The sequence below is a fragment of the Malania oleifera genome, chromosome 8 (genome assembly GCF_029873635.1).
Source record: "Malania oleifera isolate guangnan ecotype guangnan chromosome 8, ASM2987363v1, whole genome shotgun sequence".
In the NCBI taxonomy this organism is placed as follows: Eukaryota; Viridiplantae; Streptophyta; class Magnoliopsida; order Santalales; family Ximeniaceae; genus Malania; species Malania oleifera.
The window spans coordinates 34,901,310-34,926,818 of record NC_080424.1 but is presented as its reverse complement, the minus strand read 5'-3'; the positions used below and the strand labels follow the sequence as shown (position 1 = coordinate 34,926,818).

Genomic DNA, 25,509 nt, shown 5'->3' with positions numbered 1-25,509 from the left:
TCTTAAAACAGAAGTCCTAAAAAGATGACAGCAAGTGATAAAATTACACAATCATTAAGATTCCCGTGTTATAAAGAGATGATCACAGCAAAAACATGTGAGCACCCCCAGTCCAACTCTGGGAGACGGCAAAAAAATTGTCAAAAATTCTTAGTGATGTTTCATCCACATTTACTTCTAGAAGGATACTAGGATCAGGAATGCTCCTGTTTTTCGTTTCCTTGGTTTTATAGGGTTTTGTTTCTTCAAAATATCCTTATTTCTTCTCTTTTTTACTTTAGAAGAGGATTCTATGTCATGGGATTTTCATTTCTTTGGAAATATGAAAGATATACAAGTGGAGGAGCTACTTCATCTAGCGGTGGTCCTCAATCCCTTCACTCCATATCAATTTGATGTAGAGCAGTCAAGTGTTTGTGTGTGTGTGTGTGAGAGAGAGAGAGAGAGAGAGAGAGAGAGAGAGAGAGAGAGAGAGAAAGAGAGAATAAATAGAGAAATATAATAGATGAGAATAGAGAGAGGTAATTGTGTAGAAAGGAAGAGAAAATGTAGATGGAAATAAGAGGAAGAATGAGAAATAGGTATACCACAGTGGGCTCAAATTCTGCAGGTCAATCAAAACGATTGAAGCAAAGAAGACCAATATATTGAGTTAGTTGCTTAGAAAGAAAGGAAAATGATGCAAGAGGATATTGCTTCTGATCGAGCATTTCTTGGCAATTGTGCTACTGTTGATAAGGTTAAAGAAACTCCTGTTTGATGATTGATATTTGGCCAGTAATGGTGGCACAATGAAGCAGGCAAAAGAATCCTTATGGCCAAGAGAGTTGCGTCATCCAATAATGGTCATGTGCATAAGGAAAATGAAAGTCCTTTTTTGTTGCCAAAAGAGACTCTTGCTGCTGTTAATCAGGGAGCTGGAAAGGGTTTCAAAGCAATCAAATCCAAAGGTGCACTCAATTCAAAGCAGAGCAGAGGTGTCCCTTGGGAAAATTTTTGATAACTTCGGTTGAGCTTTGGGGGTATTTGGGGTGATGCTGGCATTCTTTTTCTTTTTGGTTTTTTTTTTTTTTTTGGTGGGGGGGGGGGGGGGGGGGGCGTGAAAAGAATGCAGTGACTGGGTGTGACATCAACCAAAACAGAGACTTGACAACTTCAGTTCAGAGGGCGAGTCTGAAGCCGGGGATTGTCTTCTATTGGATAAATTAAGAACACACGAGGATTTTTGTAAGTCGCCTTGTTCTCCTGTTTCTTACTGGCTGAAGTTTCTTTTTTATTAGAAGAGACTCAGTATGTGGACTACGATCAAAGCGTAAAGAGTTACATCCAGATGATTGATGCCACTGTAAAGCAGGTCAGAGTGATTTTCATTCCTTGACTGATACTAATCTATTGAAGGAAACAGAGGTGAAGTTGGACCTGTGTTAGACAGATGATGTTAATCCTAGGACTCCAATTTATGCTGACCATCAGAGCAGTTACTGTTTAATAAGCTGGCTCACCAAACATCAAATTTCCTGAGAAAGGTAACCTTGTTTTTAACGTTTTTTGTTGAATTTGATTACCAGTCTCCTTCCTTCTTCAGGCAATTTGAATCTGATTTTGAATCATCCAGGTAATGAGGGAAATAATTTTTCCCCGGGGGGGGGGTGGTTAGGGAGCATTATTAATGACCCTAGTAGTATTGCTTACAAGATCTCTATTTTTTTTTTAAATATTTATTCTGAGGAAGAAGCTTGTAGACCAATGGTTGAGGAGTTAAGAGTGGAATCCTATTTCTAGAGATCAAATGCTTTGGTCAAATAGACCTTTTGAAGAGAAGGGGGTGAGGGAGGTCGCTTTTGGGATGCAGAGGCATAAGGCTCTGGGTCCAAATGGTTTTAATTTGGCTTTTTTTTCAAGATTGTTGGGATATTTTTAAGGATGACATGCCTAAATTTTTCGCTGAATTTTATGGGAACGGGATTCTGAGAAAGAGCATTAATTCCACTTTTATTACCCCAGTGCCTAAGAAATCTAGATCCATTAAGGTAGAGGACTTCAAACCTATTATTCTAGCCTCTATTGTTTATAAGATTACCACCAAGGTTCTAGCTAATAGGCCGAGTATGATGCTTGACAGAACTATTTCTACAGCTCAGAGTTCTTTTGTGGGGGTAGACAAATAGTGCATGCTATTTTGGTGTCTAATGAAGTGGTGGAGGATATTTGTAGGAGGTGTTAAAGGTTGATATAGATTGTTGGCCCACAACCTAACAGCTTAAGCTTTTAGGTAAAGTGGTAATCCAACACAATATCAAAGTTGGTTACTAGGAGGTTCTAAGTTCTAGTCTTGTTGCCCGTGTTTATTATATGGTAGTTAAAAAATTATTGTATTCCCTATAATGGGTGATATTATCATGTGTTTATCTCTCCACGTTTTGTCGGGATGCACGTGCTGGGGAGTGTTAAAGCTTGATATGCGTTGTTGGCCCACAACCTAACAGCTTAAGCTTTTAGGTAAAGTGATAATCTAACAGAAGAAGAGGGGTTTAATTTTTAAATTGGATTTTGGGAAGGTCTAAAATAGAGTTTGATGGAATCTTTTGGATAAAATTTTTGTGAGAAAGGGTTTAGGCAAGTGTTAATGCAAGTGGTTAAAGGGTTGTTTGTCTAATGTGTGATTCTCGGTAGTAGTGAATGAGGTGAATGAGGAACCTAAGTCTTGGTTTAGGGCGTTGAGAGGCAATAGACAAGGGGATCCACTTCCCCCCTTTTTGTTTATCCTAGTAGCTGATGTGCTAAGTAGAATGGTGGATAGGGCTATGGCTAGGGTTAGAAGTGGGGAGAAAGAGTAGTGGTTTCTCATCATTAGCTTGTGGATGATACTATCTTCTTTCTAGAAGATCACAACCCTTCTTTTAATTGTATTTCAGGTATCTTAAAAATATTTTAGAGGGTATCTTGGGCTCAAAATAAATATGGGGAGAAGCGGTTTAGCAAATACTAATGCGCTTGTTGAATGAGCTAGGGAGTAATCTTCTGATGTGGAGGGTACCCTTTTGGATTGGCCTTTGACTTATTTAGGGTCCCTTTGGGGGTAATCCTAAATGTGCAGAATTTTGGAATCCAATAGTAAAGAGAGTGGCCAAGAGGCTTGATGGTTGGAAGGGAGCATTCTTTTTCGTTTGGGGACAGAATCACCCTTATCCAGGCCTGTTTATCAAGTATTCCATTACATTATTTGTCGGTTTTTAAGATTCAAATGGGGACTGCTAGTAAGATTGAGAAAATTATGAGAGACTTTTTGTGGTCTGGAGTTAGGAGCTTTAGGGATCATTTAGTTAGGTAGGAAGAGGTTTGCAAGTCTAATTAGATGGAGGGCTGGGTTTCGGAAAATGGGTGTCTAAAAACACAGCCCTCTTAGCTAAATGGTTATAGTGTTTTCCCATAGAAGATCATTCCCTTTGGCATAGTGTGATTAAAAGTAAGTGTGCATTGGGTGGGAATGGGCGGAATACCAATGTTAAATTGCGATGTTCATCGAAGAGCCCATGGAGATCTATTTCTCAGATTTATCCCTTATTTACTACTCACATTAATTTTTTTCTGGGGAGGGGTTCTCGGATTTGCTTTTGGAAAGAGCCATGGTTGGGGAATGATGCTTTAGCCATATCATTTCCTCGTCTCTTTCGTTTGAGCTCAGGGCAGAATAGTATGATTTCCTTCTTCATGGTTGGCCCGGATAGCCCTATGATCTTCTTGGAACTTCCATTTAAGAAAATCTCTAAATGATAGAGAGTTGATGGAACTTTCATCCTTGCAGCTGCTATTGAACAATTGTCATCTTTCTTCAGCTACAGATACTTGGTATTGGGCTTTGGATCATTCAGGGGTGTATTCTTGTAAATAATTTTTTTGAGTTGTTGACCCATTCCAATACTTGTTTTCCTCTTTTTTCATTTATTTGGAAGGTCAAAGCTACCCAAAAAATTAAGGCTCTCATGTGGCTGATTGTGCTTAATAAAATCAATACTAATAACCCATTGCAAATCAGGAAACCTTCGGAGGCCAAAATGTTTGTGTGCTTTATTATTTGAATTCTGAAACAGCACCTCCCATCACACCAATGTCAGGCAAACCCAAGTTTCTCCCATCACACCAAATAATTTACTCATCTGTTTCTACACTATGATTATGCTTGGAGAATTTGGCGTAAATTATTTGGTGTGATGGAAGAAACTTGGGTTTGCCCAACATTGGTGAAGGGGGATTTGGAAGAAGAAAGGATAGGGCTGAACTTTGGGATGTGGCATTTTTGCAGTGTTGTGGGAATTACAATTGAAGCGTAGTGCGCAGATTTTTTCAAGGAGAAAATTGAACTGGCAGCTGATGTGGTACAAGATTCATTACCTGGCCTCTTTATGGTGTGTTGGTTTCGGTTTCTTTAAGGGAGTTAGCTTTCAGAGGTTCAGCAAGAATGGAGGAATGTGTTGCTCTTATTTTTTCCAGTTTTTGTTTTATTAGTTTACTTTTGCTACATTATTCCAGAGTTTTGACAGAAGTTTTTTTTCTCCTTTTTGTAGATTCTCCTCTTATCAATCAAATCTTTTTTTGTTATCAAAAATAATAATAATTTTCTTGAAAGGCTGCCAAGTAGTTTACAAATTATATCTGATTTCTTTTAAATTACTTTTTTATTTTCTCAAAATTTTCTTTACTTTTTAAAACATATGAAATTTATTTACATATTTTATCTAAAAAATAAAATTCTCGAAAAGCTAAAGCCTTAATGCCTTAAAGCTTACGCCTTAGCCTTTTCAAACATTGCTCTCAACTAAGCATGAGTTCAAGGATATTCTTTTTTATTAGGAGGTATTTGGTAGACATGTTTTCGAAGGATTGGATTTGGTTGTGGTCTTTTAGCTTCTTTTTGAGATGAGCTTAGCGATTGTATAGCTTGTGTGAGGCTTTTGGTTATTTGGAGGGCACGAAGGAAGGAAAGTTCCCTACAACAGATGATATATATATATACACACACATACACATACAACAACAAACAACAAAACCAAGTCTTAACTCCCAATAGGTGGGGTCGGCTATATGAATCCTTTTCCGCCAATTTATGCAATCATAGACTATTTCTTTTGACAAATTCAGGGCTATTAAATTCTTACTCACTATCTCATTCCAAGTTATTTTAAATCTATCTCTACCCCTTCTACTACCCCCCACAGTAACTAACTCACTCTTCCTCACTAGCGCACCATGTGGCCTACTTTGCAAGTGCCCAAACTATCTGAGTCGTCCCTCTCTTATCTTATCTTCTATAGGAGCTACACCTTATTTACCGCGAATATGTTCATTCCTTAATTTATCTTTCAGTGTTATACCACTCGTCCATCTAAGCATTCTCATCTCGGCAACTTTTACTTTTTCGATATTCTATTTCTTCGTCACCCAACATTCTGATCCATATAGCATAGCTGGTCTATAGCCGTCCTATAAAACTTCCCTTTTAATTTTAAGGGTATTCTAAGATCACAAAGTACACTTGAAACACTTCTCCATTTCACCCAACCTGCTTTAACTCTACGCATTACATCATCTTCAATTTCTCCTTTAGCTTGCATAATAGATCCAAGGTATCAAAATCTACAAATGTTATTTATTTATTCATCATCAAGTTGAACTTTGTCCCCAATATTCCTCCTAACAACAAAGTACACTTGAAACACTTCTCCATTTTACCTAACCTGCTTTAACTCTATGCATTACATTATCTTCAATTTCTCGTTTAGCTTACATAATAGATCCAAGGTATTGAAATCTACAAATGTTGTTTATTTCTTCATCATCAAGTTTAACTTTGCCTCCAATATTTCTCCTATCATTACTGAAATTAAATTCATATATTATGTCTTATTTCTACTTATCCTAAAGCCTCTAGATTCCAAAGCTTCACTCCATATTTCTAACTTAGCCTCTACTCCACCCCTAGTTTCATCAATCAATACAATATCATCTACAAACAACATACACCATGGAACCTTATTTTGAATGCTCTTAGTCAGTTGGTCCACCACTAAAGCAAAAAGACAAGGGCTCAAAGTAGATCCTTGATGTACACCTATGGTGATTGGAAATTCTCTAGTTTCTCCATCTATAGTCCTTACACTAATCATTACTTCATCGTACATATCCTTAATGACATTAGTATACTTATTATATACACCTTTGTTTTCTAAAATTCACCATAGAACTTCCTTAGGTACCCTCATTGTAGTTAAAAGGCGCAAGGCGCAGTGAGGCGAAGAGGCTTGCGCCTCAAACCATTTGGGGCGAGGCCATCTGCAAGAGGCGAGACAAGGCGCAATGAGGCGAGAGGCGCAGTGAGTCGCGCCTTGTAAATTTTTAGTCTTTTAAACGAGAGAAATAGCCACAGCCAGAGTCGTAGCCCTTATTCGACTCAAACAAACAAGATCCCTAGCCCCCTTCGGCCCCGTGAAGCCTCATGACCCTTCGCGAGTTTGTCTTGCACAATCAAACCAGCAGGAGCCTTCGCAATCCTTCGAACCAGCAGCGTGAGTTCGTCTGTGAGCCTTCAAACCAGCCAGAAGCCTTCGTGACCTCATCTTTGAGCTTCGAATCAGGACCGTGAGTTCATCTTCAACATTTCGAAGAAGCACGACCCTTCACGACTTCAATTCGAACCTGCAGGAGCCCTCGTGAGTTTGTCTGCCAGCCTTCGAACCAGCCGTGAGTTCGTCACGACATCTTCGACATTTCGAACCAGCAGCGAGCTCGTCTTTGAGCCTTCGAACCTTCTTAAGTCTTCTTCTTCTTCTTGTTCTTCTTCTTCTTTCTGCTGCGTGCGTGCTGCGTCCTGCTGCCTGCTGCTTCTCTTCTTCTCCTTCTTCTTCTTCCTCCTCCTCCTCTTCTTCTTCTTTCCGCTGCCTGCTGCCTGCTGCCTTCTTGTTATAATATTATATGTAATTGCTAATTAAATATTTAGTTTAATGTAAGTTTATAAATTATAAGTATATAACTAATACATAAAATTCTTTTGACTGAAATTGAGCTACTATTTTTGCAGCCTGTTGCATGTAATTACTAAGTAAATATTTAGTTTAATGTAAGTTTATAAATTATAAGCTTATAACTAATATATAAAATTCTTTTGACTGAAATTGAGCTACTATTTTTTAATTTTTTTGGAAATGCATTTTATAAGTCTTAAATTTTAAATGAGTTATTGCTCGTATTAGGCTATTAGCTACTAATAGAAAATAAGTTATTGCCTAATTTGCCTGAAATATACGATACATTGTTTTTTCAGTTAGGATACAAAGTTTAAAATCTTAAATGGATTCTGGATGTGAAAACTCGGCCTCAGCAAAGAAAAATCCTACATGGAAGTATGCACATTGGATGATCGGAAAAAAAGAAATAATTTGACTTGCAATTTTTGTGGCAAAGTCACAAGAGGAGGAATATTTCTGGCAAAACAGCATATTGTCGGAGGATTTCGAAATGTAAAAGAATGCTCTAAGTGCCCTGCTCATGTACGTGAGGAGATTAAAGAGTATATGTTGAAGAAAGATATGGAAAAGGAGGAAAATGAGCTATTGCCTGACTTTGATGATATAGATCATTATGGTGAAGATGAAGAAGATGAAGTTCAAGAAATTGACACTCGTGGCAAGAGAGTGCTTATTGATGGTGATAGAAGTAAAAGATCATACCAATCCAACTTGAAGAAACCAAAACAAAAGGGGCCTATAGACTTCTTTTTACTCCTAATCCAAAGAAAGCGGTTCAAGCTATGAAAGAAAAGAAGATGAAGCAAACATCAATAAATGAGGCATGCAAGAAAGAACTAAGAAAAAAGGCAATGGGAGATTTTTCTAGATGGATTTATGATGCTGGAATACCATTTAATGTTGTACGTCTAAGCAGCTTTGCAGTGGCACTTGAATCAATTGGACAATATGGACCTGGAATAAAGTCACTTAGCTATCATGAAGTGAGAGTTCCTTTTCTAAAGCAGGAAGTTAGTCGAATGAAAGAGTTGTTGAAGGTCCATAAGGAGGAATGGGCAAAATATGGCTGCTCAATTATGTCTGATGGTTGGAGAGATTTGATTGCTAATAAGGGCATAATAAACTTCTTAGTGAACTCCCCAAGGGGATCAGTATTCATCAAGTCTATTGACGCTTCTAATCTTATCAAGAATGTAGATAGAATGTATAAATTACTTGATGAGATCGTGGAGGAAATTGGAGAATCAAATGTGTGATTCAAGTAACTGACAATGCTTCAAACTATGTTGCAGCAGGCAAGAACTTATTTCTAGAACTACATTCTATAGTGTATATATTGTTTATTTTAATATTTTAATGGCTTCACTCCTTGACTTTTGAAAAGGGAGATTGTTGGAAGCAAAGAGGCCACATTTATATTGGACACTGTGTGCGGCGCATTGCCTCGATTTAATTTTGGAGGATATTGGGAAGATGTCTTCAATTCATGCAACTTTGAAAAGAGCAATTTTTTTGAATGGTTATATCTATAACCGTGTTGGTGTGGTGAACTTAATGAGACAATTCACTAGAGCAAAGGAGTTGCTAAGGCTTGCAGTTACAAGATTTGCAACTGCCTTCATCACCCTTCGTTCAATCCGCCTTCAAAAGAACAACTTCAAGAAAATGTTTACATCTGAAGATTGGAATACTACTAAATGGGCAAAGAAAGCAGCTGGCAAAAGAGCAGCCAGTATTGTTTTGATGCCTACCTTTTGGAGTACTATTGTCAATGCTCTTAAGTTGACAGGCCCACTTGTCCGTGTACTCCGTTTGGTTGATGGAAAAAAAAAACCTGCAATGGGATACATTTATGAAGCAATGGATAGGGCTAAGGAAGCCATAGCAAAGGCTTTCGGTGAGAGAGGATAAATTCAAGAAGCATTTGAAATTATTGATACGAGGTGGGGAAGCCAACTTCATCAACCATTGCATGCAGCTGCACACTACTTGAACCCGGATTTTTTCTATTCAAACCCTGTCATTTTGCAAGATGAAGAAATTACGGTGGGTTTGTACAAATGTATTGCAAGGTTAATGCCAACCCTTGAAATATAAGATAAAGTTGTACAGGAGTTGTCAAAATACAATAGCATTGGTGGCATCTTTGGAATTACTTTGGCAGTGAGACAAAGGAAGCTACAAGCACCAGGTAAAGTGACATTTTTACGACCTCTTTCTTTTTAAAATTATTTTTGCTATTTACCTAGTTGGTTTTCATTTAAAATTTATTTTATAACAGCGCAATGGTGGATGTCATTTGGATCATCAGCTCCAAACTAGCAAAAGTCTGCTGTGAGAATTCTTAGCCTCACATGTAGTGCTACCGGCTACGAAAGAAATTGGAGCATATTCCAACATGTAAGTCATTAGTATATCGTGAATTAATTATTAAAGAACAAGAACTACTAGTCTATTGCTTTTTAGAATCATTATTTATCATATTACTTTAAACTTTTTGCAGCTCCATAACAAAAGGAGAAATAGGCTAGCCCAGCAACGCTTGAATGATTTGGTGTTCGTGAAATATAATCGAACTCTAAGGCGTTGATACGAAAAGCGTGACACCATTGATCCCATCCTCCTAAAGGACATTGATGATAGTAATGAGTGGTTGATTGGTACGATGGATGGCGATTCTGATGAGGATGATGAACTTGTGTTTGAAGATGATATTTTGACTTGGGATTCCGTTGCTAGAACTGCTGGACTAAATAACCCCCCGCATCACACTAGATCAAGAATAAGTGCAAATATTTCATCATCGTCTAGAGGAAGAGCTTCATCTAGCAGTGCAGCCAATGCTAGGGGCAGGACCACAATGTTGGAACTTGTAGATGAGGATGAAATCCAAGTGGAAAGTGCAGAAGAAGCAAAAGAGAAAAAAGATGTTGGAGAAAACAATTCTGATGATGAAGAAGAAGATGATGATATCTTGGCAGACTTAGTTGATCATGAGTGATGGCTGATGATTGAGGAGGATTTTTAGATTTTAGACTTTGAAATCTTTTATCGTACTCTTTTATTTTGATGTTGAACTATGTTGAATTGTTGATGCTTTTGGCCTTGGCAATTTCATTAAATTTCCAATTTTGCTATATTGAATGTTTTGGCATTTTAAATTTTCAATTTTTCTATCAATTACCCCAAATAGGAATTTTACAGCATGCGCCTTCGCCTCGCACCTTTGACTACTATGGGTACCCTATCATATGCTTTCTCTAAGTTAATAAATACCATATGCAAGTCGCTCATCTTTTCTCTAAACTTTTCCATTAATCTTATTAAAATATATAGCCTATGGTAGATCCCCTAAGCATAAAACCAAATTGATTTTCTGAGACCTTCGTTTCTAGCCTTAACCTTTGCTCAACAACCCTTTCCCATAGTTTCATCGTATGACTCGTAAGTTTAATTCCACGATAGTTATTACAATTTTGAATATCTCCTTTATTTTTGTATATAGGCATTAAAGTGTTTTTCCTCCATTCATCTGACACTTTCTTAGTTTTTATAAATGTATTAAATAAATTAGTTAACCATACAACTCTCCGTCATCACCTACGTATTTCCAAACTTCAATTGGGATGTTATTCGGTCCTATTCCTTTTCTATTTTTCATCTTTTTTAGCCCAAATTTAATTTCGTTAACTCAAATTTTGCGAATAAATTTCATATTTTTAGCCTTTTCCCCATTTTTCAATTCTAAGTTTAAGTCTTCAATTTGGTTTTCATTAAACAACTTACTAAAGTAACTTCGCCATCTATTTTTACGTCTTCGCCCTTAACCAAGACAATATCATCCTCACTTTTTATACATTTTACATTTCCTGAGTCCTTACTACTCCTTTCTCTAGCTTTAGCAAGTTTAAATATATCTCTTTCCTCTTCTTTTGTACCTAATCTATCATACAAACTATTAAATGATCTGTGTTTAGCTTCACTAACAGCCTTTTTTTGCATCTTTACTTGCCTCTTTATACTTTCCAAAGTTATCCATGTTTCTACATTTTTGCCACGTTTTATACCAAATTATTTTTTTCTTTCCAGATTTTTGGACATCTTTATCCCACCACCAACTTTGTTTGCTATTCAAGAAATATTTCCTTTGATTCATCAATCCATCTATCATTATGCTTCTAAGCTGCTAGTTAAGCTCATAATTGACCTATGCCTTAATCTTCCTCTGCAAGGTAGAGGTTAGATGGGGCCAAGGGTGGATGCAGGATTATTGATTTGCAAGGGCGGAGTACGTATCAAAATTTTGCACAAACATAAAATAAAAAATTAATTTTCTTCTTAGTTTCCTTACCTCATCCAAACAAAATTTTTGATCCAAACATACTCTTACGGAAAGAAAAAGAAAATACGAAGGAGTCCACTTATTCAAGTTAGGAAATCAAATAAATATAGAAAATTAATGAAAACAAAAATAATTTTACACATCATTCATATTTGATCTTTCTTGTTTTTTTGTCATATTAGAACAAATTTTTATAATCAATAGTATTTGATCTAAGGAAAAAATATGAAAAATGACTTTCCTTCTTAATTTCATGATGCTCTTATTACAAATTTCTACAGTCAAGATGACACTAATATTCCTTGGAACCATCAGTTTTTTCATAATCTTAATGTTTGGGAGGTAGCTGAATTTAGTTCATTGAGTTCTATTCTTGATTCATTCCTTGGACAGTAAACACTGCTATTTTTTATAGTTCTAGTATTCTTTTTCCCTGTAAATATTTTAATTCACTGTTTCTCATCAGCAAACAGAATTCATTAAAGAGAACCAAGGGGATGCCTCCCAGGTACAGAAGAGACCAATAGAAACAATATGGTCATACTAGTTGTCTGACATATCTAAAAAATCAAGAGTTGTGTGTCCAACATAAACAATCCATTGAACCAGCTAGTAATAGTGGTAAACCACCTATTTCTTTGAGGGTTATAAGTGATGTAGCTGTTCCCTCGAAGGCTCTTCTCCATCTCTCCCTTCACATAACCTTAAAAATGGTGAAAGGGATCAATGTCAAGGCTTTTTTACTTTCATTATTTGACTGAATGCCTCTTCAGGCTCATATCTCTCTCTCCAGTCTCAGCTGTAACCCAATACTAGCCAAACAGAACAGTAGCCCAAAACCAGAGATTTCTAGTCTGAGAACACGGAATCAGGATGCAGACATTAGGGCTTCAATTAACCAGATCTCAACAGGGAGAATTTACCCCAAAACTGCCTCCCAAGCCACAAAAAAAAAGCAAAGAAACTTTTGTTGGGCTAGAGATTTACAGATAGCCTTCCAAGCGAGGTTGATCTCGGCCTCAACATGGTTATCCATAGAAGATACCAATAGTGAAGTAGGCATTTTTGCCCAGCTCCTGCCCAGGTTCATATAGATTAGTTCGATGAGAAACGGTACTGCATAAGCAGAAAAGAAATCAGCAGAAGGGCTGAGATCCCAGTCACCGGCATTTCTAACAAAGGGAATGTCCTAAGCTGTTCCATTTTCAGACTGTACAAAATGAGTACTCTCCATTGCATCCATATTACAAGCCAAATAGAAAATGTCAGGGGAAAACTAAGGGGAGAATCAGTGCAGGGCCACAGCAGGAGAAGAAAGAAGGTCCGGGTCCAATTTATAATTAAGCAAAGGTCTCCCTTACTCCCTATTCTCTCTTAAAGTAATCCCACACCAAGTGCCAAGAAAAAAGAAAATATTGTTACCATTTCCAATGAAAGCAAACAAATCTTCCCAACCTTTCCCAATCCGTTTCTAGATACCTACACCATGGGACTCCCTAATTTCATTCGCGGTCTCTCAATTGTGATCAAGACCTCATTTTGAAGCAATAAACTTTCTCTGAAAAAGCTCCTTATTCATGAATCTCAAGAGCCAACAAAGGTTTTCTAGAATAGAGTTTGAGATTTGAGACCCAAGTCAATTTTTTGAATAGGTTGCCCAACAATCCCCCGTTTAATCAAACAGTATTTGAAATTCTTTCCCATATTTCCCCATAGGAATATTTTCTGAATCTCTCCAAACTTTTTGGCTGCTGAGCAAGGAATATGGAATGACATGGTATAGAATAGTATAGCAGGAAGTTTGTGAGTACTTTAAATGAGGGTGAGTGTTCCACCTTTAGAGGGAGAATTTCATTTCCAACCAAACAATTTTTTTTAAACCTCAAGACTCCCTTCAATCCTAGAACCCGGCTCCAAGGGCAAGCCCTAAGTTGTTCAAAGGAAAGGCCACATCCTGCAGCTAATGTTAGTAATAATACCAGCCCGGAAAGTCCTGTTAAACTCATCCCTCACAGGAATAAGGTTCCTCTTTCCCAAATTAACTTTCAACCCAGAAATCGCTTTGAAACAAAGAACAATGCTGTTCAGAATAAGGATTTGGTCAGCCTCCACTGCGCAAAAGATTATGGTGTCATACGCAAAGAGGTCAGAAATTTCCATATCCCTTCAGCTTCTTCCCTCACAAATCCTCATTAAAAGCCTTGCTCCTATGGCTTTTTTGCAGCAGGAGGTTCCTTGAACTGTTTGCTTTCACTGTCAGACACTTAAGTTCGTTAAGGCTTCGTGATTGCATGCCTGCTAAGTTGTGGATATTTCAGTAGAAATTTTGACAGCTCCATAGAAATTTAAGACCACGCATAGGACTGACCTGGGTTAATGGTGGATTTTATCAAGCTATCCTGGTCATTGCTCTACGTTCCTAGACCCCTCACCGAGTTATCAAAATCAATCTGGCAGATTGAAGTCCCATCTTCGGTCTAGAGGTGCAGCCTGTATTTCAATCAGGATCTTGGCGTGGGGGAATGCTTATCCTCAGTTGAAATGGCAGGAGGTAGGTTGGGTTGAAGATGACAAGTTGTGCCTTTTGGACTTCTGGGCCTTCACCTTGACAGGAGTAAAAAGGTTTCAATCTTTGGGCTAATCAACTAGGAGAGGGAGTTTAGCTGGTGAGCCCACCTTGAGTTCGATTCGAAGAAGATCTTAGAAGTCAACCTCCACCAATCATGCAAATAAACATGTTGGTTCAACAGTCTTTCTCCATGCATTTGTTCTGCGACAGATTCACCTTGGATGAGATGTTGATCCAGTGGCAGCAGTAAGGATGGGAGCCAACTGCATCCATGGATTTCAGCAACTAGACATTTTCAAAGAACGAGCCCCCTTTGTTGTTGATAGATGCAAGCTGTTCAAATGCAGGTGCTGAAGCTCACCTCTGGTGGCATTTCATTTGGAGTCCAGCAGGATTTTTTGACCAAGTTCCTCGGTAGCAATTGAGATATTGTGCCCACCCTTTGAACCATAGCCTTCAGGGAAAGCAATGAATCTCCATCCGCCTGTATTGATTTCCATGGGTGCAATGACACAACTAACTTGTTCCATTTTTTCCTGGAGCACTACAATTTTTTCCTCCCTTTCTCATCCTTTTAGGCCAGAGGTTAGGCTTATTGCTGGCCCATAAATCACGCTCAAATCAAGAAACCAGCCAACTCCATCCACCTCTAGGAAGATAGAATGCTTCATCCTCTTATATATTCCATGACTTTGAGGAGGTCATCATTCCCTCCATTGAGCACAAGGTCAAAGGATATCCTCTCCACCACAGATGGTGAGTGATGACCGTCGCCCTGCATGAGAGAGATAGAGAGAGGGAAAGAGAGGGGAAGAATGAGAGAGAGCAAGTTTGAAAACAATAAATTTCGATTCAAATCATGCACTGGACAAAAGCCTTTACTTTAAAAGGAACCTTGGCCTTCCAAACAAACTTATCCAAAATGAAACTACAAATTTTTAGAACTTATCATTTTAATCAATGTCTAGTTCCAAACCCAACCGGTAGTCCTTTTTATTTTCAGATAAGTTTATTTGGAAGGCCAAAGTTCCTTTTAAAGTAAAGGCTTTTGGCCGGCGCATGATTTGAATCGGATAAATGCCAATGAAAGTTTGTAGAAAATGCGGTCTAATAAGGCATTGTCACAAGATTTGCAAGGTCTGCATAAGCAGAGTTGTGAGATTACTCAGCTTTTTCAGAATTTTTTTTATGTATGGCAGGTGTAAAATCTTCTTTTTAACATTGGTGAGGAGTGCTAGGTGTGGCCCAATACTCTGGAGGAGTTCTTTCTCTTTAAGATTCCAAGATTTCAGGAGAAGGAAAGATTTTAGGATTTTATAGGACTTTTCTTTACTGGCTATGGTGCAGTGCATTTCATTAAAAAGGAATTGAAACCTTTAGGGATGCTATGATAACTCTTCTTTTTCTTTGAGATAGGTATGCCTCACTACAGGCTTCAGAGCAATTGAAGAAATTTGAAAATACTGACTTATAACTTGGTTTTTGTTAGATTATTGATATACCAAAAGGCTTAAGCTGTTAGATTGTGGGCCAACAACGTATATCAAGCCTCAATACCCCCACACATGCACCCCAGAGGCATGTGGAGAGAGAAACAAACAATAAACAACACCCATTAAAGGGGATAAGAAAATTTTTAACAGACAAACAATAAACATTGGCAACAAGACTAGAACCCAGGACCTCCTAGCAACCACAGCTCTGATATCATGCTATGTTACCACTTTATCTAAAAGCTTAAGCTGTTGGGTTGTGGGCCAACAATATATATCCAGCTTTAACAGTTTTATTTGGTTGATTGTATCTTATTTTGCCTACAGTTTCAAATTTTGATTTTTTTAGTACTTGGTTGATTGTATCTTGTTTTTTTCTATATTTTCAAATTTTTATTTGTTTGGTACTCGGCTTCTCTTTGGGGAGCTTACAGCACAGGCTGTTTTAATGGCTGCTATTTCCAGGATGTCAACCGAGACTAAGCAGCTTTATTAAGTTGATCCTGGGTTTTCTTTTCTCTTTTTTTTTTTCTCTTTTGATAGCAAAATGAGATGAATTTATTAGAAAAAGAAGAATGTACAAGAAGGAGAACAAGAAATCCTCTCCAACAGATGAAAGAAAAAAGAGAAAATAAAAAAATAAGATAAAAACAATAAAAAAAATAAAAAAACCAGCACTCGAACAATCAGACTAACAATGCCAACCAATCCCATCCGACATTAGAAACCCTCACTCCTTTAAAACAACAGCAGAAGCACACCAATGTGAGGCCAAATATGAATCTTCTCCCATAAAAAATATATGTTCATCTTTTCTCTCATAAACCCCACGGAACTGCAAAAGCAGTACACATCCACAAAGCATAAGCATCCTTCCTTCTACCAAAAGCAGCAAAATAAGTGGCCAACAAATCCTCCACCAACTCTGGACAAACCCAATTTTCTCCCAATTGACCAAAAAGCTTATTCCATATATTCCAAGCAAGCGAACAGCTGCAGAAACAAATGAGATGCTGCTTTGGAACTATCAATACAAAGAAAACATATATTAGAAGAAAGTACCGCTGAAAGTCTCCTACTCTGCAACACACTGTCCATCTTACCTCTATTACGAACAATAAAATAAAAGCCTCGATTTTTTTTTAGGTAACTTTGGCCTTCCAAATAATTGCATGGAGTAGAAAGGAAATATTAGAATTAATCAAGAAGTCAAAAAAACAATTGCTAGAATAAGGCCCCAAAGAGTCTAAAGACCAATGTTTTAAAAGGCGAAGGCGTAAGGTGAGACGTTTTAACCCCTTAGAGGCAAGGCGTAAGGCTTAAGGCGTTGGAGCGTAGGCCCTTTGAGAATTTTTTTTATAAAATAAAAATACATTAAATAAATTATATATATTTAAAATAAAGTAAAAATTAAGAAAATGACAAATATAATGTAAAACAGAAAAACTAGAGATACTTTGCAAACTACTTGTTGGCCATTCAGAAATTGCTACTTGAATGCATGACATAAATCATGACAAGAGATAGCTTTACCATTACAAAGTTCAAACTATTTTCATGATGTAAGATACAACCCTTAATTATTTTGGAAAGGCTGAGGTTCAAGATTTATAGAAATAAACCCATATTATGGCATTCCTTCTATACAAAAATTTTAACCAATTCTACCTTGAGAATCACACACCCATAATGCGAAAGCCTCAACTAAAAAGGCACAAAAGGTGTGCTTTTTGTAAAAATGCGTAAGCCTCAGCATATAATGCATTAGCCTTTTTGGAATTTGGTATTTTAGATTGAGCCTCAAGGCGTTTTAGGCATGCCTTGCCTTGAGGCAAGCCTCAATTGAGCCTTTTAAAACATTTCTACAGACCAAGAATGTCTATCCACCCCAAAGGAAGGACAAGAAAATACCCAGTAACTTCAACAAGGAAGACAACTCTTCCACCTCTCCATCATGAGGAGTTCTACAAAAATGGAAATCCCAAGAAAACAAATACCTTTAGTAATCAAAAAGAAGGAAATAACCTCATTATAACCTAAATTTAAATGATAAAGCTGAGGAAAAGAATACAATAAAGCAACATTACCCATCTAGAAGTCTTCCCAAAAACGAATATGAGAACCGTTTCCCAAGACAAACCTAGTGTGGAGAACAAAGACGGGGCAGACCTGAGAAATACAGTTCCACAGGCTTTCTGAAGAACATCTAGTTCCTAAAGCATCCCAACCATTCACATGCTTACTAAATTTAATTTTAATGACTCTATGACAGATAGAGGACTCCTCTAAGGGAAACCACCATAACCTTTTGCCAAAAGAACAGTGTTTTTAGACACCAACTTACCAAGACCCAAACCCCCCCTCCAACCTCTAACAAGATGATCTCTCTTATCCCCAGCCTCCAACCAAAGGAAATCTCACATGATTTTCCGTATCTTACTGGCTATTCTCACCAGAATCCTATAAATGGATAAATAATAAAGAGGGACACTAGCAAGACAACTCTGAATAAGAGTAATGTGACCCCCTAAAGAAAATAATGCACCTTTCCACCCATCCAAATGCTTAGAAACTCTCCACCATCAAATCCCAAAAAACCACAGGCCTAGTATTACCTCCCAGTGGGAGATCTAGACAAGACGAGCCAATTCAAAAGACCACAACCCACTAACAAAGCCAACTCCTTAGACCTACCAGATGTCATTATTGATAGCTGCTAAACAACTCTTTCCCAAATTAATTTTAAGCCCAGAAATCCTCTAAAATAGTTAAGGAAGAGTAAAAAAATTCAAAAAAAGAATCTCAATGATCATGAATGAAAAAAATAGTATCATTGGCAAATTGAAGATGGAACACACAAACCTCCTCCCTACTCACTTAAGCCCTTTACTAAACTCTTATCAACTGCCCTCTCCACCCTTCTACACAAAACATCAGCAACCAAGATAAACTAAAAAAAAGAGATATTGTCTAACACCTCTCAATGCTCTAAACCATAGTTTAGGTACTCCGTTCACAATAATTGAAAATAAGCATTAGAAAAGAAACCCCTCATCCAAGTCTTTCATCTTTCCCCAAGCCCTTTTCTAGCAAACACCTTATCCAAAATTTTCCAACAAACCCTATCATCAGCTTTTTCAAAATCCACTTTAACAATAATTCACTTCTCCCCTACAATCTCATTAGCAACCAAAATAGCATCCACATTCTGTCTATCCCCCACAAATGCACTTGCAGCCTTTGAAATAGTTTAATCTAACACCACATTCAACCAATTAGCTAGTACTTTAGCTATGATCTTATACACACTACTCACTAAACTAATAGGCCTAAAATCAGCAAGCTTAATAGAAAGTGGAATCAATGCTCTTGCTAAGAATCCCATTAAAATAAAACTCATTACAGACATTTACCAAATCCACCCTAACAACATCCCAACACTTTAAAAAAACAGAAAAGAAAATGAAAAAATCAAAACGTAACCCACTTGGACTTGGAGCTTTATCCCTCTACATCTTAAACACAGTTGCCTTCACTTGCTCCTCCTCAAAAGGTCTTTCCAAACATCTCACATGACCCCTAGAAATGCAATTCCAATCTAAACCCTCAATCATAGGCCTACAAAAATCATCCTAAAAATACACATGGGAAATAATTAATAATCTCATTTGCAATTGAACGAGAATCAGAAATAACCTCATCACATCCCAAATCCAATTCCCTAATCATGCTTTGCCTCATCTTCTCATTAGCCAACATATGAAAAAATTTGTACTACAATCACCTTCTTTTGCCGACTTAAATTCTTTTGCCTACAACTCCTAAATCAAACCCTCCAAATCATTCTTCAATGAAGCCCATTTAGCCTCCTCATCCTCCTATAGACTAACAACTTCCTCTTTCTATCTAAAAAATCCAACGTACCCAAATGACATCCTTCTTCATACTAATATTCCCAAATACATCCCTATTCCAATCTTGAAAGACTCCTTAAGACGCTCAAGCTTCCAACAACAACAACAACAGAAAAAATAACAAGCCTTAAGTCCCACTAAGTGGGGTCGGCTACATGAATCCTTTTCCGCCAATTTACCCAATCAAGAGCGCTTTCCTCTATTAAATTAAGGGCTATTAAATCCTTCCACACTACCATGTTCCAAGTTATTTTAGGCCTACCCCTACCACTTTTCATGCCAGAAACAATAACTAACTCACTCCTCCTCTCAAGTGCTCTACTAAGTCTGCATTTTAAATGCCGAAACCATCTAAGCCCCTCTATCTTGTCTTCGACCAGTGCTATGCCTAAATTATTGTGTATATTCTCTATTCTTATTTTATATTTTAATGTTAAACCACTCATTCACCTTAACATTCACATTTCAGAAACTTTTAGTTTTTGTGCATGTTGTTTCTTAGTTGCCCAACATTCTAAACCATAAAGCATAGCCAGCTTTATAGCCGTCTAAGAAAACTTTCTTTTTTAATTTTAAGGGTATTCTACGATCACACAACATGCCTAACGCACTCCTCCATTTTACACAATCTGTTTTAATTCTATGTATTCCATCATCGTCAATTTCCACTCTTGCTTGCGTAATTTATCCAAGATATATAAATCTATTAGTGCAATTAATTTCTTGATTACCAAGTTTAATCTTCTCTCCACTACTATTCCTTGCATTACTGAAATTACATTTCATATAATCTATCGTATTCCTACTTATCCTAAAACCTTTCGACTCTAGTGCGGTTCTCTAAAGTTCTAGTTTAGATTTCACTATGCTCCTACTATCATCAACCAACACAATATCATTTGCAAACAACATACACCAAGGGATCTCATTTTAGATATTCCTAGTAAGTTCATTAATCACTAAAGTAAAAAGATAAGAACTCAAAGTAGAACCTTGATGTACATCAAGGTTCTCCTCCTACTGTCCTACAATCCTAACGCTAGTCACTACTATATCATACATATCCTTAATGACATCAGTTTAACTATTACATAAACCCTTCTTTTCTAAGACCCACCAAAGAACTTCCCTAGGTACCCTATCATAAGCTTTCTCTAGGTCAATAAACACCATATGCAAGTCCCTCTTTTTTCCCCTAAACTTTTCTATTAAATTTCTTAAAAGGTAAATAGCTTTTGTTGTTGATCTCCTATGCATAAAACCAAATTGATTTTCTAAAATCCTCGTTTCTAGCATTATTCTTTGTTCAATTACCCTTTCCCATAATTTCATCGTATGATTCATAATCATAATTCCAAAATAGTTACTAGAGTTTCGAAAACCGCCTTTGTTTTCGTATAAAGTTATTGACGTAATCTTCCTCCATTCCTCTAGCATTTTCTTGGTTTTCATAATAACATTGAATAGATCAGTTAACCAAATATTTCCACTATCCCCTAAACATTTCCAAACTTCAATTGGTATTTTATTTGATCCTATAGATTTCCCACTTTTCACCATTTTTAATGTCATCTTAACTTCAAGAACTCTAATTTTGCAAATAAATCTCCTATTCCTATTCTTCTCCTTATTCATCACTTCCAAATTCAATCTTTCATTTTGGTTTTCATTAAACAACTTATCAAAGTATCTTCTCCGCCTCTCTTTTATGTATCCTTCTCTAGTTAAGACATTATCATTCTCATCCTTTATACATTTTACATCACCTAAATCTTTGCATTTTCTTTCTCTAGCTCTAGTAAGGTTATAAATGTCTTTTTTCTTTTCTCCTTCTTTCGTATCTAGTCTAGTATATAAAGTATCACAAGTTCTATGTTTAGCTCCACTAATAGTCTTTTTTTGCATTTTTATCACCTCTTTACATTTTTCAATATTTCTATTTTTTTACAATTTTGCCATATTTTATACCAATTTCTTTGTCTAAACAGATTTTTAGACTTCATGATCCCATCAAGTTTCTTTACTACCCAAGTATCTACCTTTAGATTCACCTAAATTCTCTTTTGCAATCCTTACAATAGAGTTAGTCATTTTATTCCAAATAGTATTTGCATCTACCTAACCCCATACTATCCAATCACACTCTTTGGTCATTTTATCTTTGAATCTTACTATATTATCTACCTTCAAGCTTCACCACCTAGTCCCCTTTTGTCGATTTATGTTACTCTTTCTCTTCCATTTTTTTAGTATGTACATCTAATACGAGGATTCTATCTTGTGTAGTCAAACTTTCACTTGGGATAACTTTACAATCCTTAGAAGATAGACAATCCCCCTTCCAAGTTAAGAAGAAATCTATTTGGCTTTTAATAAGCTGACTCTTGAAAGTTATTACGTGTTCTTATCTTTTTATAAAGCACGTATTCAATATAAGTTATATAACCAAATCGTAAGACATGGCAAAATCTAAGATTGTACCACTACCCTCATTTTTATCTCCATATCCATGACCTTCATGCATCCTCTCATAGCTTATACTTTCCTTTTCAATGTGTCCATTTAAGTCGACTCCTATGAATGTCTTTTCAGCCATTAGTATCCCTTGTAAAATACTATTCATATCTTCCCAAAATTGTCTTTTAAGATTTTCTACTAAGCCTATTTGGAGAGCATATGCAATAATGGCATTTTTTATCTCCACGCCTAAAGATGTCCTGATTTAATGATCCTATCCCCTATTCTTTTAACATCTTCTACATTATTTTTTAGATCTTCGTCTATAATAATTCCCACCCCATCTTTATGTTTCTCTTTTCCAGTGTACCAAAGTTTAATTTCTCTAGCTTTATCACCTACCCATTTTGTCTCTTGAAGGCGGATTAAGTTAATTTTTCTTCTAAACATTATTTCCACTATTTCCATACTTTTTCCGGCAAGTGTCCTATATGCCAAGCTGCTAATATAATCCAAGTTTCTTGTGATAACTTCTTAGACCTCTCCCTTCTACACTAACCTGGTATATTTCCTTCACCTAGGTGAATTTGGTAAGAAATCATGATAATAAGGTCTGACAAAGCTTTACACTAACCTAAAACCCTTCCCAACCCCTCTTTAAATCCTCACACCAAGAATCTCCCATCACAAAAGGAAAAGAATCATGATCAAGCCACATGTTCTCAAACTGAAAGGAAGAGGGCTCCCACTTCATCTCAAGAGGATTCTAGCAAAACAAGAAAACAGTTAGACACAGTTCTAGACAAAACAATTTAGGAAAGATAAGCAAACTCATCCTCCCAATCTCTACCGGGCTCCCACTTCATCTCAAGAGGATTCTAGCAAAACAAGAAAACAGTCAGACACAGTTCTAGACAAAACAATTTAGGAAAGATAAGCAAACTCATCCTCCCAATCTCTACCAAATAAAAACCTTATTTTCTCATTTTTCATGTGTGGACTTTTTTTCTTCTTTGTTATATCCGTTTCTCTTTGCTAATTTCAATAAAGATTATTTTTCTAACAAAAAATATATACAATATTAGTTTTCTGAGAGAGAGAGAGAGATAAACAAGAGAAGGTAATAATTATGAGGGAAAGAAAGAGAGAGCCTAGGGGAGCAGAGATTCAACTAATCATCCAATTACCTATTCCTTACACCAATAAGCCTACTTCGTTAGGCAAATAAGAAACCTTAAAGATTTCAAACAAAAAATAAAAATAAAAATAAAAAAGAAACCCTAAAGATGAAATAATCAAAAATTAAAATATAACACCATTGTAACTAAAATATTAAAATAAACACAAAATACCTAAATTCTTAAAATACTCAGATTTCTAAAAATCAAAACATAATCCATAACTTATATAAATCTCCAAACAAGACACGATCACCAAGAATTAGTCACAAGCATGGGCATTCCTCCGTCAATCACACTACGGCAAGCATTAGCAATGACTTTATTAACATTACAGTATGTGTGCTTGAGACACTGTTGGTTTGTTTTGCTTCCATTACTGTGTGTAGTTTTTGGTCTGTTGCAGTTTCAAAAGAGGATGAAACATGTTTTCAAAATATTTCAGAAATTAAATGCAATGTTTTTTAAGAGGCTGTAGTAACCAAAAACCAAAAATAAATTCCAACAGAATTTAATATTTAGAGGGAAAACCAACATGGAAAGACAAAAAAATATTAAAAAAAAAATCACAGCAAAATTGAAGGGCAATACAGGACTGCAGGTTAATTAGAGTCGCTTAAACTTTAGACACTACTTATGGCAACATGGTAGAACAAAACAAAAACAATAATTAATACAATATAATATAAGGATTCTAAGCCATCTTACGGATAAACCATCTTTTGCACTGTTGGATCTTCCATCATTTTCTCTAAAGCCTCCACTGACAAGGCAGAACCTGCTTTTCCTGATCATGATTCAGAACTCAGTAAAATGTTTGGCAAAGTCATAAAACAGATTTGCACATTGAAAAGAAACCACTGACAAGCTATTGAGATGCTAATACAAATAATAATGAACAAGTCTTTTCTTCTTTCCTCCGCACTTCAACCCCATGGGAATGGGTAAAGTGAATAAGTACAAGCATACAAAGCTCTAAGCATCCATGAGTTACAACTTATGGATGTAAACAAATTTTCAAAATGATATGCTCACCAAGGGGGGGGACAACAAAGCCTAGAGAGAGAGAAAATCGAGAAAATATAGTTTAAACTTTTTTACAAATGGAATTTTTAAAAAATTCTTCTGCTCCTCTCTTCCCAAACATATTAGAAAAGGCATAGACGTGCCCATCTTTTCTTTAAGATAATAAAAGAATATATATTAAGAGAGAAAGAAAGTACAAGCAGTAGAGAATAAGGAATCCTCAAAGAAAATAAAAGTAAAAAATTAAGACCACCCCAAACCGAAACTGCCACAATCCATACCACTATTACCCTCCACCCAAGACCCTACCTATGCTTAAACAAAACACTACCTAAGAAAACCTCTTTTCAGACCTTTCCCATCGAAATTGATGGAACATTGCAAATTAGCTAATTCCTGTAGCCCCTTCCTAGCCTTGATTATGCCTTCATCCAAGCAAACTTCCTTTCCTTCTGAGCCTGCTAGCCGCATACCTTTCTTATCCAGCATATATTGAATACAAGACACAAAATCAATATTTATCTCATTCTTCTCAATCTTATCTTCTACCTCTTCTAATTCATCATTCCTCAATCCAAGATATTCCTCTAGATCATTCATTGGAGATAAAGAATGAGCCCCCATAAATCAGAATCATCTAATCTATAACCAAGTTATTCACAAATCTTATCAAAGAAATACATGTGCCCTCTTTAACATACAATAATTCTCTATATTGCCTCCATTTATTCTACCAGCTTCTTATAATCTCTAGCAAAGTGTTGGGCATCATCCAATAAATGCTTACTCACATGAAATGGAAATCCCAAAGGTCAGAAGTTATCTTATATGTGTGTACATCTCTGTGTGTGTATGCGAGCGAGCGAGAGAGAGAGAGAGAGAGAGAGAGAGAGAGAGAGAGATAAACACATCAACTTCAATTGGTAGAATGAAGAGCATAGAAGCCAACTAATCAAGGGAACCACTTCAAATAAATTAAATATTAGAACTCCAATTGTTACAGAAATAAATTGCTTCTGCATCTTATATAAACTGTATAAGCTGATCAGGTTCCTTTTCCACCACCTTAAAAAACATGTAACTCAATGAGTTGACACAATGGTACACCAGACACTTAGGAGTCTTGGCAGGTTGATGTATGAAGAAAATGTATGGGAGACAAGTTTAAGGGTTGAAGGTAGGTAGGTAGATGAAATAGCAAATGTGCAGCTGGAACTTTTGGACAGCAACCAGTACATGATTGAGGGTTGTAGTAATGGACAAACAGTTTGGTTGATGACGTGACGTATAGAATGGAAGGAATAAGATTTTAGGATAGAATTAGGACTGTGTGAATAGAAAAAAGACTTAAAGGGAGCCTTTGGCTTGTGGAATATAAAAACATTCCTATGGAATAACTTATCTAGGAATCTCATTTTTGAAGGAATGCCGACCTTGTGGGAAAATTTTTATTTGGCTCACATGGCTTAGGGATTAGCTACACAAGAGCTTCCACCATTTCTCCCTTT

General features: G+C 36.6%; 1 protein-coding gene across 2 annotated transcripts in view; it reads right to left on the bottom strand.

Annotated features, from left to right (window-relative positions):
- LOC131161930 (protein TIC 40, chloroplastic) overlaps positions 1 to 25,509 on the bottom strand; it is a 101,309-nt gene that overhangs the window by 27,742 nt on the left and 48,058 nt on the right. For both annotated transcript variants that reach the window (XM_058117966.1, XM_058117968.1), the window contains exon 8: positions 23,684 to 23,762. In XM_058117966.1, the coding sequence (XP_057973949.1) occupies positions 23,684 to 23,762 (79 nt within the window). The remainder of the gene's footprint in view (positions 1 to 23,683; positions 23,763 to 25,509) is intronic.